The sequence below is a fragment of the Halichoeres trimaculatus genome, unplaced genomic scaffold, assembly GCF_033239565.1.
Source record: "Halichoeres trimaculatus isolate MK-OKI-2021-1 unplaced genomic scaffold, fHalTri1.1 fHalTri1_scaffold_12, whole genome shotgun sequence".
NCBI classification, from domain to species: domain Eukaryota; kingdom Metazoa; phylum Chordata; class Actinopteri; order Labriformes; family Labridae; genus Halichoeres; species Halichoeres trimaculatus.
Window position 1 is genome coordinate 7329896 of NW_027437190.1, and position 17790 is coordinate 7347685.

At 39.1% G+C, this 17790-nt stretch overlaps 1 protein-coding gene across 2 annotated transcripts in view; it reads right to left on the reverse strand.

The window, feature by feature from the left end:
• The window catches only part of hace1 (HECT domain and ankyrin repeat containing E3 ubiquitin protein ligase 1), a 34676-nt gene that overhangs the window by 15705 nt on the left and 1181 nt on the right, over positions 1 to 17790 (reverse strand). The window contains exons 2-16 of one of the 2 annotated variants that reach the window (XM_074683834.1): positions 17608 to 17662; positions 17351 to 17440; positions 16553 to 16657; positions 14503 to 14578; positions 14242 to 14373; positions 13776 to 13858; positions 12415 to 12511; positions 12212 to 12313; positions 11369 to 11475; positions 10283 to 10433; positions 8274 to 8348; positions 5421 to 5728; positions 3783 to 3851; positions 3535 to 3622; positions 607 to 718 (exon numbers count right to left, since the gene is read on the reverse strand). In XM_074683834.1, coding sequence (XP_074539935.1) covers positions 607 to 718; positions 3535 to 3622; positions 3783 to 3851; positions 5421 to 5728; positions 8274 to 8348; positions 10283 to 10433; positions 11369 to 11475; positions 12212 to 12313; positions 12415 to 12511; positions 13776 to 13858; positions 14242 to 14373; positions 14503 to 14578; positions 16553 to 16657; positions 17351 to 17440; positions 17608 to 17662 — 1650 coding nt within the window. The remainder of the gene's footprint in view (positions 1 to 606; positions 719 to 3534; positions 3623 to 3782; positions 3852 to 5420; positions 5729 to 8273; positions 8349 to 10282; positions 10434 to 11368; positions 11476 to 12211; positions 12314 to 12414; positions 12512 to 13775; positions 13859 to 14241; positions 14374 to 14502; positions 14579 to 16552; positions 16658 to 17350; positions 17441 to 17607; positions 17663 to 17790) is intronic. The other variant, XM_074683835.1, reaches the window with a different exon arrangement.

Consider the following 17790-nt stretch of genomic DNA (forward strand, 5'->3'; position numbering starts at 1 on the left):
GCTAAACACTGTTTGCTCTCGTGCTGATTGTTGAACATGAACCTTTAGCATCTTTGCTCTCTGCTGCACAGAGCTGCAGACACAAATTTGACTGTTTATAACTAAGACTTATCCCTGAATTGAGTCAGCAAGGACAACATTTAAACATCAGTTGTGTCTGGCAGCTTCAGATTATGTTAACATATGTGAGAAAACACGTTTCAACACCTGACCTGGGTTTCACACACGTTATCTTTAGCGAAGGTGACACTATGGTTATGATGGAGGTTGAGCATAAAATCCCTTGTAAATACTACAGCACAGGAACCCAAAAGCAGAGAAAAAAGTATAACTTGAACTGCTCAGGGCTGTAAGCGCCAGTGTTTGGGAAACAGATGTTTCTGATGTTTCTTTAATTGAGGCTCACTTTCATAGAGGGGGGTCAACACTTAGCTTTGAATGAGGGTTTCTTGAGTCACACTGACACTAACAACTGGCAGCCAGCCTGAATTTTCCAAAAAGTAATCATGTGGTTGTAAACTTTCTCAGTGATCAGACTTCCTCAAGGTGCTGTCTTCACACATGAGCAGTGGGAGTGTTGTGAGCCTTGTCTGGGACATGTTTTACCTCGGTGGATGAGCAGGATGTCGTTCTCGTTGATCGGACGATGAACCATGTCGGAGTCGGGCTGCCCGGCCAGCAGATGCTCGTAGAACCACTCACAGCGATCCTTGAAGGGCTGAGGAGGGAAAACAAGACTTCATCTCACACTGCACAGCATTTTCTTCAACTAATTACTGCTCTGCTGCGCTTTCAACTCCTCACACTGTGGATTTTTTCTCTTCCAACAGACGACTTGGAAAGCTTTCAGAGCTGAAACCTCCACTGTAACACAGAGACGAGGCTGAGGTCTATTTGCATAATATATGCCTTTGTTCTGAGCGCGTTGGAGGTAGAGTGAAGGATGAGCGTGGAAAAGAGAGAACGGCATCTCCCCCTGGGGCTGCTGGCGTACAGAGAGACGAATCAGCAGAAGGAATCAAATTCACAGGTTAAAGTCTGTAATTAAAACAAGGGCCGTCTCCCAGGCGAGCCATAATCCACGGGTAACGAGGCTCGAACGCTGCAGCTCAAATATGAATACTGAAGAGCCAGAGAATGGCACTTAAAATTTATGAAGCTGTGTAAATGGAACTTAAGACAAGTGTTATCACCGCGGTTGTAACGCTGTTAAATGATGCTGAAGAGAAGGCGGGGAACTTTCAAAGTCACTTCCATAAAGTCCCCGAAGACACAAACATGGAGAAAGGGATGGAGTGTGAGCTACCTGTCAGAGCAGACAATGAAGAGGAGGAGGAGGAGGAAGGACTTCAGGAGCCAAGGTGATGTTTGCGAAAGAGAGAAAAAGTCCAGCAGAGCTGCTGCTTGGATAAATTCTAATCTCCACCTTGGAGGCAAAAAAAGGAGGAAGTGACTGTCGAGCAGCCTGACAGTGAGAATATTTCACCGGAATAATCACCTCATACTTTTATGCTTCAGTTGACCAGTCAAATAGATTCTTTCATCCATCAGTGTTTGCCACAGAAAGACAGTTCAAGACCGAGAATTGAATCTGTTAACAAGAAAAACTAAAGGAACACAAACTCCAAAACTAAACAAAGTTTGAAGACTAAAAAAATACATGACATTATGGTGACTTTAGTCCTTCCTCTGATTAGCCTGGTCTGGTGTTTCAACTGAATTTAAATTTATTTATAAACTTAAAGTTTTCTAGAAATGCTCAAGGTATTGGATCCAGAAGAATGTGCCTGAAAGAAGAATCTGAATTCAACCCTAACCCTAAACCATAGTTCCCTGGTTCCTTTGCTACTCCATCCTACATGTATCACTCTAAATCAAAACATTAAAGGTCTCACAAATTATCTAAAGAAATAATAAATCAATATATAAAAGTGTCTCCAAGGACCATTAAAGTCACTGTGAGGGCGACCTTTGACCTTTCTACATCAAGCCTTAGCCAAAAATATAAAGCCCAGGTGGAAGTGCTAAAAACTGCAGTTCATTAATTGTCCACTTGAAGCTGGATGCAGAAAGACCAGAAACCATGAGCACACAAAACCACAAAGGCAAGTTTAGGGCGTAGTTAGTGCACTGTGAGGACTATCAGGAAAAGCTAGTGTTTCTCCAGGATAAAGACTCCGTTTCCCATGAACACTAACACCCACTGTGGTGAGGACGTGCATTTGCTTAGGAAGCAAATGAATAGAGATCAGATCTTTTTTTATAACACAACTTTTCTTTGTTCAAGACAACTTTTCCCAGGATGCAAAGCAACAAGGTAATTTTTCTATTCATGTAACACTTAAATCGTGCCATCAATTAAACTTTGTGAACTCAGTTTGTAGTTCAGTGTCCAGAAGGTGAGCAGAATGTTAAGTGTTACCTACAGCCTGGTGCTCTAAGACATGTCTGTAATGTGTAACGTTAGTGAATCCTGGTTGTGTCCTACCAGTCATCTACCAATCAGAGCTACCATAACCTCACTCTTCATTTTATTGATAGACTCTCAAGTTTGAACAGACCACTGCAGAATAACTGCTGACTGTGGGTTGGAATCAACATTAGCACAAACAGATTAGCCCCTGTGTTAGCTCTGGGATAAAATTAACTATCTATTAACTATTTAACTATTAAAATTAACTATTTTGGTGCAAATTATTAATTATGGATTATGGTAAGGCATATATCTGGAAGTATGAATTAATTTTTTCATGAGTCAATATTTTTTAAGTTTTAAAATTGTCAGTGTTGTCCACGTAAGGGCATGACTGACAGGCGGGCACCCTGCAGCTGTCTGTGAAGAGGTTAAAGGCCCGCCCTCTTTACCTCACCCCAGCTCAAGCAAAGCTAGTTCAGCATTTGCAATATTGCAACAATGGGCCTCAAAACTCTGCATTAGAAACAAATGGGTGACATCACAGGAGAGTGTGTTCACATGTTACAGCATGAAAACAACTTAGATTCACACCCTGAGTGTGATGCTGGAGGGAACTTCACTGTCTGTAAAAGGCCAGTAAAATTATCATTTTCTAAAAACCTGAAATATTAACCTCCATTACTTCCTGACATATTGACATGTGGAAATATTGGATGTTCTATAGTATTCTATATCTATTTATCCTATATCTTAGAGTTTGTTTTTAAGCAGAGGGTTTCAAAACAACTTCACCACTACCAAGGTGCATAAAGGCAAAAAAGTTAAAAAGGTCAGAACTCCAGCAGCAGTTATAGAAAAGATAACAACGTCATTTATTTTTACTTTATAAAATAAAACTGTTTGCTTACTGAAAGTGTTGCTGGAGATTTGACCTTTTTAGTTTATTTTTCAGAAACAGATAAATATAAAACACAACTGACTCCTGGCTCTCACCTTTCACCGGTTGACGTTCAACAAAATTTAAAAGTGTTATTTATGTACTTATTGTCTGTGTCCAAAATTTTCCTCCATATAAAGTCCCTGAAAACGTGAGATAAATGGACTCTGTCATGTCTCACCTGGCCTTTGATGATATGCATGAAGCGTGACATCAGCTCAGGACACTCCAGCAGGAAGTGAAAATGGTTAAAGATGATCTTTGGATTCCTGAGGCAGAAGAGACAGACATATCAAAAAACAGGGAAACAAGACAAAGAGACTTAAGTGGAAATAAACTCAGTGGAGAACGAAGTTTGTGGATCAATACTCCGTCTCAGGGGCTCAGTGTGAGGAAGGTGAAGGATGGCACGGAGACACGCTGACTCACCTGGTTACAAAACACTTCAGCACCTCGTCGTGCTTGCAGACAAACTCGATGAAACGAGGGGACGTCATCCTGAGAGAGGAGAGGGAAAGACTGAGTGAAGAGGGGAAATGATGGGCGACAGCAAAAAGCATCTGTTTTGACATTTCTCTCAGTCTGAATGAGCAAAGTCTCCACTGAAAACACTGAAAGTCTGAGCAGACATCACTAAAAACAAAGTGCTGATTGAGAGGGTGAAGGCATCAAAAACAGAAATAAATACGACTTATTTATGCCATAAAGTCATCACAGGGCTCTAATGGATGTTAATTGACAGCTTTAATGATCTAATTGTGAATAATTATGGACCTGAAGACGGTTTCCACAAAGGGAGATAAAGGTAGGAGGTAGATGAGGTAAGACTGCTCACAGTGGGAGATGTGTCAAGTTTGAGAAAATAAATACTGACAGAGAAATAGTGACACTTTTATTAGTTCCTCTTATGAATGCAGATGATCCATAAAGACGTAGGTGTTTATCCGTCCTTGTCACTTCTCTAAGTGATGAACAGATTGAGTAGAAGCAGCTCTGTGCACAGTGTCCCCTTCAAGTCCATCACAGCGTTATTTGCACATAAACACACGTCCACCTCTTGATTTTTTTAAAGCAGTGTGAAATCTAATTTCTTCAGTCAAACAACAGTGATTTCATCATGAGCCGCGAAGAACAGGGAGGTAAGATTTCAGCTTGAAGTGATGTCTAAATGACTGAGAAGGGCTGGAAATGTTGGAGTTGCTTCAGATTTCTTCAGCCTGCAGCGGTGAAACAGGAGAAGCTCTGAGCAGAAAACTTCTTCCTCCCCCAGAGACACGGCAGCTCAGAAGGAGACAAGGTAATGCAATATGGAGGAGTAAAGGGAAACAGAGGGAGACACTGGAAAGGAGGATCAGAGAGGGAGGTTGACCTGCAGGAGCCCCGGTGGGAAGAACCAGCTCTACAGGAAAGCCGGGGTTTTGTGTTGAGGTTTGGAGTTTTTTAAATCACATATTTTTAAACAGGCTGTCTTTGTTGAATGGTCTCTGAGTCATTTTTATTTTATATTCTTTGTTCCTTTTTTAATTCTTTTTGATGAAATGCTGTATCATTACGACGTAGGTGTTTATTTTTCCTGGGGGTTTTTTCTCATCCTCCCTGTCCATTCATTTTTAACAGTTTTAACATGGAATAGATTAAAAAAAGGAAAATAAATAAATAAAATAAAATAAAATAAAATAAAATAAAGTAAAATAAATAATTTTCCTTTGTCAATTTAGGAGTATGTCATGTAGTCATGGTTCCTCTAGAGTCTAGACCTTCAGCTAAATATCCATTTGGTAAACAACAATCGATAGATAAACAAGAATAAGTGAAGAAATAACGATAAAACTAGTAAAATGATTGTAGTTATTTGAAAAATAAAAATAAAATAAATTTTTTAAAAAAATGTAAAAATCATAAATGAGAAAACTAATATACATACGTATATCCAAAGACAGATTTTTTTCAAATAAAATGAAAAACAGTTCCTAAAGTACTGTCTTTATCATGATAATAATAAGATTAATAACAATAACACAATATTTTATTTTATATTCTTATTGATATAAACGAATGTAATCTGACCCTTGTGGCATCTGACAGGAGCAGCACATGTAGAAGGCCTGGATCACAGCACTCAGACGATTGGCTGTCATGGAGATGACGTCCTCTCCATTGGGGTTAACCTCTGTTTCCATGACGATCTGAGAGTCCAGCAGGGAGGAGGGGAGCTTTGGCGTGGGGGCGGAGGGGTCGACCTCCCGCTGTTTGAGGAGCAGGGAGGCGATCTCGCTGCTGGAGGAGGAAGAGGACGGATTCTTCCTGTTCCTGTCCAGCTCTGTGGAAATCAGCACCAGCCACTCGTCCAGGGAGTGCCACAGCAGCTCCAGAGGCTGCAGACAGACAGACAGACAGACAGACAGACAGACAGAAGAGAAAGAGGCAGCATGAACACGAGGCTCAGATGATTCCTTGTACTAACAATGTTTTTGCATGTCATGGGGTTTTAAAACATATGTGTGTTTGTTAACACGTTTGTTCTTTATTGATCAACAGGTAGCAGAGGCAGCTTAAGGGTTCAAATTATAAATAAATCCATAAAATCAGATTATTATGATGTGGTATGAACCATATCCTTAAGTAATGTGTGTGTGTTTTAAATATCCTGTAGTTTTGTATAGTATCATATTGTATAACATTATTGTATTATATCTACCCATGTCAATTTGTTACATATATGAAGTATTATAGGGCTGGGACGATGTGCTATTTTCATAATTCTGTTACAATTTTGGGGGTGCCTATTCGATTTAAATTGCAATTCTTTGAAATAAACGATTTTCGAGATTTTTTGTTTGTTTTTTTCTAACACCAGACCAGGGGAAAAAGTTTAATGGTGATGATCTCTACAGACTGTAAAAGGAGTCATATTTCCCCATAAAACACACATCATGTGAGTCAGAGAGAAATATTTCACCCTCTGCTGGAGAAAGTGGTAACTTTATTCTGATTCAGTTTATAAACAAAGACTGAAATTAAGAATTTGAATTTGAAAAAAAAGATTTTTTTGACAGAGAATCCCGATTTTGATATTATAAAAAAAAAAAAACAGAAAAAAATCACAATATATCATATAGCAATTTTTCGTCCAGCCCCAAAGTACTGTCATTGTATTTGTGAGGGGCATCCTGTCAGAGCAGAGTCAGGTGTGTGTAAGTGTGTGTTTGAGTGCCTGGTTGCTGCTGATTTGAAGCAGGTGGAGGAGACTTATGAAGACTCTTGTGCTGTGTCCCAAATTGCGTCCATGAAGTGCACTGTGTACACTCTGCACTTACAGGAACAGAGCACGAAATCTTACAAGTAGTGTTGTCCTAAATCAAACAATGCAGCTTTGCACTAAGCGGAAACTAATTCTTCTATTACATCCATCGATAACTGTTTCCTCTACACAGCCAATATGCTGACTGTTGAGTGTGAAAAGTGTCCACTGTTCCACACTCAACTTTTTGACCGTTTGAGGGCTTCAGCTGATAAATCAAACTGCACTGTGTTTTTCCATACTGTCAGTGTGAACACACCTATGCACTCAATATACAAAGTGTTAATGCAGAAGTAGGTGATTGGGGACACAGCACTGGAGTCCAGTGACCAGTGCTGATTCACTGTCTCACCTCCACAGATAGTCTGAGGTTCTCTTTGTGTCCTCCTGTGTTGTCAGTGTGTGTCTGTTACCTTCTCTCAGAGCTGTTTATCAGTTTCTAAATCTCTCAAACTGTGTTTTTTTATAGCTGGGTTTATTATCATCAAAAATGTTCTGCTCACCCTCAAAGCGCCTTGGGTAGTTTTTCGTTTCATTAGGAAGTTTTTTCTGGGTCTACCTGAGAGTTTCCTTTTGGTTCATCTGCTTGTCAGCGTTGGTTTAGTTTGCCTTACCGAAGCTTTGTTTTGGAGCCTGTTTGCTACTTTATATCATTCCAGACTTTTAGATATCCTAGTTTTCTTTGAACTAGGTTTATGTGCTTCCTCATGGTTACACAAAAGGCAAATGGGATGATGGGAAGTTGTCGAAATGAAAATTTGAATGAAAATGACATAGAATGAAAAGTGAAGCCAAAGTATGATAAACCTGCAGGAGTCTGATTGTATGGAAGTCAACGAAAAAACAGTGTTTTTTCACTTGATTTATTCAAAAAGGAGCAGGTGAAAATGAATCACCAATTTCAATGAACTATCAGATTTTATTTTCCTGCAGAAGGATTTCACCTGGGTGATAACAGCTTCTCTAGTGAGATTTTGCTATTATGATTAGATTTTGTGCTACTGGTTGGACAGCAGAAAGATTTTCCCTGGAAAATTAAAAGTTAAAAGTTAAAAAGAAACAAAGGTTAATAAACATTTTGGTATCCGTGGCTGCAGCCTGAACTAAAAAAAGCTCTGCATGCTGTTTCAGAAAAAAATGCAAGCACAAACTTAATTAATTAAAACTGCGAATAGAAACATGAGAATTTGTTCAAACCCCCTTACAGTCCAAACCACCTCCAGTACCCAGGTGTTAATCATTTTCGAGAAGAATTAAAGAAGAGTTTTATTTAGTTTGAGTGAATTTAAACATCCTTGCCAACAGTGAGCAGAAATGATTATAAGACTGAAGAAAAGTTCCAGAGATCATTTTTCCCAAATCTCAACATGTGCGTGTGCAGACAGGTGACAAATTAGAGAAGAAGCCGACAAAACTGCTTCAGTGAGTCTATGACCTCGGCTGAGGGGAGAAACAGCATCTTCAGAGCTGTATTTGGTGTTTTTGTGTCTGTGGTGGAGAGTGCTGCAGGGCCTCCACACCCCCTCACTGTGAGGTCAAAGACCCCATCCTTTTGTCACCTGTCTGTACTCCACAGTTAGACGTTTCAAATTTACTGGTAAAAGTGTGAACAAGCTCACATCTAGGACAGCAGAATCTGTCCAGGGACAGCCATCTTTTTGGACCACCGTTACCTCCTTCAGTGGAACACGCATCTGAAACCAATGGAATCAATATTTATTATCCTCCTCAAGGGGTTGCTATAACACGTTTATATACACAAATACGTGCAGATCGTTCATGTGAAATATCCCAGAACAAAGCATTATCCCTTTAATTGTTCATTCTGAATGGATTAAAACATAAAAAGTGAAGCTGTTGGAGGTTTCTGTTCCTGGCTCAAGCAGAAACCTCCAGTGCAGGTAAATGAAGCCAGTATGAAGGTGCATAAATCTGCAGCATGAAATGTTCGCTGCAAAAAGCAGAGAAACCTTGTTACAAGCCCAAATGAAATGTTCATTTAAACAGCAGAAAATTCAAAATGTTTGCAAAGGAATACCAACCTGATAATGACCTGCTCCTTATAGACAATGTTTTTTATGCTACTGTGTTTTGTTAGGCATCAGACTGTTTTAAATCAAAAATCCCTTACATTAGACATCCTTAAGAATGATGAACCAGTCTATTAACCCTGAAATACACAACCATTAATATTGTGATTGGGTGCATTTCTCCGGGCGTAGTTTTCCAGTTCTTTTATTATGAACCAGGTCTCAGACTAAGCAGTCTGTATGATTTTTGTTGGTCTGGGAGGGTTTCTGAGTTATTGACACATGTTTACGTCCTGGTCTGTCGCAATCTGGTAAGTGTCCATGGATAATGCAGTCATGAGCATCGAGTGACAGTTGTGAGTTTAAAATGCTCTCCGGGTACACAGTTCATTCTCTGTTTCTAAAGTTGGGGAAGTGAAATGTTGTCACAAAATCAAAAATCTTCTAATATTAGTCAAGAATGGTACATTTCACTGTTGAGCCCCATTAACTGGTCTCCTAGGTTCACAAATGTTTATAGAGGGTTGCTGACAGAAGAGATGATGACACACATGTTCTAAACATGTTCCTGTCTCAACAGGTGGAAAGGTGGAAGTGGCACTAAAAACAAAGTTTCAAGTTGTTTCTCAGGGACTGCTCAAATTGTAACACTCAGGGTGTGAGCCATAAGTATCACTTCAAGATAGTCCACAAAACAACAGCATAATGAATGAAATGGAAATGTATGACCTAGATCTTGTAAAATTAAATTTTAGAGAAGATATATTTGACGTGCTGCTTTTGTAAGTAGAAGAGATTAAATAATGACGTGTGAAATCTGTGGGATGTTTTTATTTCAGCTCTGGCGTTGATTAGAAAAAAAAAAACTCAAACAACCCTACTCGAAGAAGTGTTGGGAGGTTGGATATATTGAGAATAAAATAAAGATGTGTATTTAGCAAATACTTAAAGCCATGTATATTTAACTAGGAACATTAAAAGGAGAGCATGTTAATTCAACTCTGCTCATGAAATCTAACTATCTTTAATTGTTAAAATCAGCACAGCTCAAAACACGTTTAGAGAGCTGGGGAATACTTCTCTAATGATTCTCTAATGATTCCTTTTTAATGTCGTGTTTGATTTGTTTTATTCATTTTCACCTTTATTTATTCAATTTTTTATGTCATTGAATTTCTTAAAAATTCCTGTTTTTTATATTCTCAAGTATTTATGAGAACTTCAAATTGTCCGTAATTATTAGGGTTTATTGATTTGTCTTTAATGCATACAAAGTGTGTCATTACTCAGCTCGAGAGTTCTGAAAACTGTTACACCAGAGAGGGACTGCCTGTATCTGTTTTGAATTAGGCTGAAAGAAATGAAATTTTATTTTAGTTTGTCAAAATTATGTTCTGAAACTTTTTCACAACTCTGGTTTGCATTTTAAAGAAGTTTATAAGATGTTTACTGTTAAGTCTTGTGTCGATTCCTTTTTACTTTAAATTGAAGGTCACACTGTTCTGGCTGAGCACAAAATATTGACAAGTTTACAGGAGTCCATCTCCTCCCACATCACTTCCAAATTTCATTTCCTGTGACTATAAACTTGGGCTGACCTTGAAGACCTGGCTGCGAGGCGTCTTGTTGCCGTTGTAGCCCATGTCATTGCCGTTGCTCGGGGATGAAGGACCCAGACGAAAGACGTGGCAGAAAATACGAACGATTCTCAGCAAACTCTTCATCTGAGCTTCATAACTGCTGGACAGGCTGAGGAGAGACAGAGGGACAAGAACTGACTGTCAAACATTTCACCAGCTTTTAACCACTGCTCTATGATGCAAACAGGTGAAATTAAGTTTTCTGACAGGAGCAATTCAGATAAAGTGAAGGTGTTCAACAGAGATGATTGAAATTTGTGATTGTTGCAGATTTCATCAGAAAAGACGTTGATTAGAGATGTTGTGAATCAGTCTGAAATTAATAATAGTGCCTCTATATGACCTTTCTTTACTTTATACACAGCACAGAGCCTTGATGAGTTTCACATGTGACTGTTTAAAGACAGCACAGTGAGGCTCTGTCAACAGGGGGCGCAAAAAACAGGAAAAACTTAAAATCAGAGAGCCTGGAATCCAAGTTTCAAAGACATCTACGGATACCTAAAGTCACGATATTGGCAGGAACATGCTTGGAAGATAAATGTAAGGTTTTTCAGGACACCAACTGGTATGTCCAGGTATACACAGAATAATGCTAGCTGCTGGAGAGAATGTGGGAAAGATAATGCAGACTATCTACATATCTTCCTTACATGCATAAAATTACAAACGCTTTGGTCAGAAGTCCTATATGAAATTGAACAAATACTAGGTAAAGCACACAGAAAGACAGACTCTGCTAATAGGAATACGTCCCAGAATCTCAGAGAACGAACTGGACCTTTATTGGATCCTAAGAATAACAGAATTGAAGCAAATCACGAGGATTTGGAAAAAGGCTGAACCTCCTGACTTGAAAAAGTGGTTAGCAAATGTAAATGTGGATTAATATCAGATGAAGTGAGGAGGAGGAGGATAACTTTCAGGAGTGTTTGTGTGTCACGATGATGATGATGATGATGATGATGATGATGATGATGATGATGATGATGATGATGATGATGATGATGATGATGATGATAAGTGATATGTTGGAAAACATACCTGAGCAGCTTGTGTCCGTTTGTCGTAGCGACCTCGGCGAGACTGGTTAAGATCCTTTGATAGTGACTGTCGCTCTGCTGAGAGACATGCTCCAGAACCTGACGGAGCTACACACACAAACAAAGACACACTCAATTCAAACACTGGTACTTCAATACTGAAAACGAATTCATGATTTGACACAGGTAATGAAAGCCACAGACTCATTTCAGATCATCTGAACTTGTCCTTATTTCCTATCTCTGTTCGACTCTCTCTGTTGTTTTATAATCCCCCATTCTGGCAGGAAACATAATTTTTCTGAATGTGCAGCCACAGGCTTCCCTGAAGCTATACTTTATCATCTTTGAAGTGTTGATTTCTTCCTCAGTCATGAACAGGAAGGTGAGGTTGGAGACATAAAAATGTTGTATTTACACTGTGTTTTAGTTTTCTGGTGTGAAAAACAACTTCCTTTAGATAACTGATTTTCTAAATGTATGAGGCGTCCCACAGTTCTTAAAAGCTCATGACTGAGTGCATCTCTGAGCAGCATGGAGGTTTCAAATTATGGAGTGAGGCGCTTTCTTCAAGCTGTTTGGGTGTCACCGGGTGTCGCTGGGCGTCAGCATATGCGGCATTATTTCCTTTCCTTTTCCTTAAAAGCTTTTCACTTTTTTCTCTGTAGCATTTCAAGATCCCATGATGAAAGGTGCTTTACAAATAAAATCTATTATCATTATTATTATTATTATTATTATTATTATTATCATTATTATTATTATTATTATTATTATTATTATTATTATTATTATTATTATTATTATTATTATTATTATTATTATAAAGGGGCCTTGACCTCACCATGTTCTCCTTGATCTCATCGTTCTGTGTCATCTGGATGAGCGTCTGGAACAGTCTGCCGTGGTGCTGGATGAGGATCTCACAGGTTTCCCCATATCCACCCTAAACACACACACAAACATACACAGGGACAGTAACCACATGTGACCAGAGTAAATAAAAACAACAGGTACAGGGGGATGACGCCCTGATGACATGCTCACCTGCACACAGAGATCCAGAGGAGTGATTCCATTTTTGTCAGCCAGGTATTTGGCTCCTCGAGAGAGCAGGATCTGAGCCGTGTCTCGTTGACCATGACTGCAGAGAGGTACAAAAACAGGTTCAAAGATCTACACCAGCCCAATGGCAAATCAAAACTGGCCAAAAAAAAAAACAACAACAACTAATCAATCAGTTTACTGACAGGATAATTAGCCAAACTGAAGAAAAACTCTTAATGTAGAGTACTTTTCATTATGACAACATAAAACCAGACATAGTCAGTTCACCAGCACTGACAGCAGTTTTCCTGACACAAGGGTTTCTTTTTCACTTCCTAAAATTCTTTAATCTTCAAAATTTTCTGTTTTACCAAGCACATACAAAGAACTGCTTTCCACTTTCTATTTTCTTCTTGTTCTTCCGGAAAAATCCATAAAGTGTTTTCAATTGTTATGGATGTAATTAATTTATTTTTACAGAAGCATCTTATAATGTTGCCACAGTGTACACAAAACAGACTTTGTTTACCTAATTCAAACTGTTCAAATAGTCACATTTCATTGGATTAGATGAACTACACACAGCTAGAAAACATTTGTACCTATGATTTGATATAGATGCTTTTCTACACATTGTGGCTACTTACAATTTTACATAGGTAACATTTGATAGGTGTTCATACTAAACCTGTGCATATTTTCAAACCTCTAAATGTACATTTGTTGGAGAAATCCCTGAATCTTTCTGTTAACTGATCAAAACACTACGCCCTAAAACAAAAATGTGATCTTCATGAGATTTGCTGAGATGCTGAGGTCATCGCATGTGGATCTCTAAACTGGTTCATGACACACTAAAGGAGTGGGCCTCAAACACCAAGGTCTGCCCACAGCTTTTCCCCCTGACATGCCTCCAGAGAAGCTGGCCAATCAGGGAGAAGGGGGTTTGTGGAGCAGGTAGCCTTAGAGAGACAGGAGCTAAAAGAAGCGTTTCAGACAGAGGCTGAAATCACAGTTTTATGAAACACTCGTGAAAAAAAAATGAGAATTCTTTGATCTGAGCTGTAAATTCTGTGAAACTACGACAGGGAGCCCAGAAGGACTGTGTGAAGCCTGAAAAAGCCCAATACTACCTTTCTAATAATGCAGTCATTACAGCCTGTCTCATAGCTGCAGGCTAAAGCGTGCTGCTGGAGTAATTAGGAACTTTCTTAACTGTTCATAATTTAAATCCAAAAAATAAAATCAAAATTGAATAATGCCACAGGCTTGAAAATACTTGAATGACCCTTTAAAGAGGTAGAAAAGTCCCCTGCCCCTATTAAAATTTGAATATTTTATGTCTCTGTAGACTAATTCACCTGCAGGCGAAGTAGAGGGGCGTGGCTCCAGAGACGTTTGGTCTGTTGATGTCAGCTCCGCTGTCCAGCAAACACAACACCGTCTGACAGGAAATAAAACAGTTATAACACAAGCTAGAAAACACTGAACTCACCTACTGACTACAAGATTAACTAGATGTTGATTATGAACAGCAACAGTAAACAACAAGTGAACATGAACTGTTACTCCTGACAAAAACAATCTCCTGAGTCACATGTCTCATTATTTTAGATGCAAGTAAGTTGTGTCTAAAGTTTTTATGTAGAATTTAAAAAAACTAACCTGACTTGGTTTTTTTTTCTTTCTGTTTTTAGTTAGAATCTCTGTTTTTTCCTTATCTTTTCTGTTTATTTCATGGGTGTAAACATATTTAACTGTGCCTTATATTCTCAACAGGTCTTGTTTATTACTGTTTAAGTAGTTTGTTATAATGAGTAGTCTCACGGTTTTGTGTCCATTCTGACAGGCTACATGTAGAGCCGTCTGTCCCATGGCGTCCTCCACGTCCACGTTGGTCACATGCTGAACCAGATCGTGGAGAAGCTCTGTCCGCCCGTTCACAGCCAGCCAGTGGATCTGAGTTCACAAGGAAAGAAATAACCTTACTAACAATCATCACACAGACACTGACCCAGACAAACCTGAATCATATGTTTACAGTGATCTGAGACACTAAACACAGCTGGAGGACTCCAGTGGACTCACAGCAGTCAGGCCCTCATTGTTACAGATGTTGACGTCAGCGTTGTATTCCAGCAGTCTGCCCATACACTTCTTCTGTCTGAGGAAAAACAGCAAGATGTGTCAGTGCCTTACGTCTAAGATTAGTAGTATTCATCCTCTACGACAACATCCACAACAACAAAAGATCAGACACAAAGGAAAAAGCAGCTCCACTAGCTTCCGTTTAAATTCAGAATCACCTTCAAAATTCTTCTGTATGCATCTAAGGCCATCCACAATCTCACCCCCCATATCTGATCTCCTCTACACTGGCACCCTGTCTCCCTACACCTCTCTATGCCCTCTGCCCATCTCAGCACCCTGGGGAGCAGAGCTTTCAGACGCTCTGCTCCCCAACTCACTCATATTGATTCTCTTAGCACAGATGGCCTAGCGGTCTGGGTTGTGCTCCACAGGGTTCACCCTCATGCAGGTGGCCCCAGTTCAAATCCGGTCTGTGGCCTCTTTCCCTCATGTTGCTTCCCGGTCTTGCCCTGAGTCCTGCTCTATCCGCTGCTCTCTCCTCTTTGATTGAAGGCATAAAAGCCACTAAAAAACTTAAAGAAAAGAAAAACAAAAATTTGACTCTCTTGCCTCATTCAAATCGAAGCTCAAAACCCAACCGTTCCTCCCTGCATTTTCTAATCTCACAGATTCATTTTCACTTGATGTTACTTTTGTTTGTTGTTTTTACTTATTTTTACTGTGTTATCTTCTTAACTCTGTTTGACTTAATTGTAAGGCCATCCACAACCAGAGTTGTGGATGGCACTTGTGGAACTCAAGTGACCTTGAGTTTTGAGAAAGGCACTTTTAGATAAAATCTTTTGTTATCATCTTTACCTCCCCCAAGGAGGTTGGTTTTTGGGAGAGTTTGTTTGTTTGACTGTGAATAACACAACTCAAAAAGTAACGACCAGATCTTGATGAAACTTTCAGGAAATGTTCAAAATGTGATAAGGAAGAAGCGATTACATTTTGGAGGTGATCTGGATCACCGTCTGGATCCAGGACTTTTTTAAAGGATTCTTTATCACTGTGAGATAGGGCTGTTTTCACCAGATGTGTATATAACTCCACCATAAATGGTCGGATTGCTTTACAAAACAATACAAGACAAGGTCACCATCATTTCTGACAGATGTAAAAGAACGATCCAGATCCTGGCAATATTCTGGATACTAAGATCCAGAATATGAAACATGTACTGGTCATCATAATTTTTAACACTGTCAGGAAACAAATGATCATACAAACCTGCAGCTAACACCAAATTGTAGCAGACAGTCTGCTGAAAGGGAGTATAACATTAAAGTAGGACTAAAGGGCTGCATAACAATCACAATATGCTCAGAGAAGGTCTGCGCTCTCTGAGTGTTTTTCTAGTTAAGCAGGAAATGGTAGGAGGTGGAGTTAAACACATGGCTGTGAATACAAAAAGTAAAGAGTGGGAGATTATTTTTAAAACTCAATAGTGTTAATATTTTTAACATAATTAGAGGAATGGCTGATTGAACTGCCAGGTGAGCTCAGTGAAGCTGTTAGCGAAGAGCCTCACTTCAAAACTCTGCTTCAGAAACAAACAAGAGGACGTCACAGAGATGACGTCCATGGCAAAAACCAATAGAATAAGTTAAAATATATTATAATATAAAAAGTGTGATGTATTCTAATACTCCCACATCCAATATGAAAGGAGAACTGACGGAGGATTCTGACCTATGTTGTAATACTCCACACTCAGATTTGGGGATTTGGCACTAGATTTGATTAACTGATGTATAAAAATTGAACATATACCAAGGATTTTTAGTTAAAAAGTGTTGTGAGGGTTTAGTGACCCTGTGAGTAGCTGAACGCGTGTCATGTCACTGTACAGTAGAACACCTGAACAAGACAATTTAGCAGAGGAAGGTAAATGTTCTGTATTTGGAGAACCTGAGGTGTTGAAAAATGTTCTCACTGGAGATTTAAGACCATAAACAAAAAGTGATCTCATCATGGGTTCAGATGTGGTGTGTGAGGCTCGTACCCGTTCCTGGCAGCGAGGTGCAGCGGGGTGCAGCCTGAGATGTCCTGGTAGTTTGGGTTAGCTCCTTTCTTCAGCAGCAGAACGAGACACTCCACTGATCCACAGCTGAGCAGGAAACAGAGAAAACAGCTGACTGCACGGACATTAAATCACCTCTGATAGATAAGGGTTTGTTGATTTCTCTGACAGCTGGGAAATGAATCAACTGGATGAAATGAAAACAAGCAAAGCATTGAAATTAAACTGTCTATTATTTCATGGATGTTTTCTTATAAATGTGTTGATTTCAGGTTTGTGTGGGTAAAACGAAAAATAACCAAGAGTGAAAAACTACTAAATTATCACCACTTTCTCAGTGTCTATCTTCTAACAGGACTATACAAAAACCTATTCAACACACACTTTCTCTCACACCTCATTCAGGTGAAATAATGATAATTACATCTGAAAACAAACAACTGCAGAAACACAATAGTGGTCCTCTCATGGTCCAGCTCTAAAGGGTTTTGTATTTTTTTGTTGCTTTGCTTGATACGTGTCTCTATTTTAAAAACATGTTTAACACTTGCTCAGGAATTTCTCTTAGAGACTTTGTCAAGTTCAATAAAAAGGATCTGGAGTGAAAGTTTTAAAAAATGTTTTATTCTACTGTTATTTTTGTGACTTTAATCTAATCCAATGAACAGGTTAATTTTTTGGCATGAAATATATTTTATACTAGATGCTCAGTCACAACAGCAAATGATTGAGACGTTCAGCTAAGCAGTCTTAAGGTTAAACCAGTGGCGTGTTTCTTACTTGGCGGCAATGTGCAGCAGACTTCTCTTCACTCGACCAAACGCGTAGTTTACATCAAACTTTGAGTTGAGCAGCAGCTCTGACACCGATCTTCAACAGAAGAGACAAAACGGGACAAATCAACAGTTATTCCTGAATATAACAACTGCATGAGTAACAGACCACAGAACATGAAGAGACTGAAACATAAAACTAAATGTTTTCTACCTCATGATGAAATCAAAGAGCAGCAGTGTTAATACACCCTTGATGCTCACCTGTGCTGGTCAGCCATGACCATGGGCACCAGAGTGTACACTGCAGTCTCATTGTCTACACAGAAAAACAAAAAAAAATCAAGTTATTAAAATTTGTATTGAAAGAAACTCAAACACATCACATCTGAGGGTGTTTCTTGTTATTTTGAGGAACAACAGCTATTGTTTGAAAAATGTTGGGAT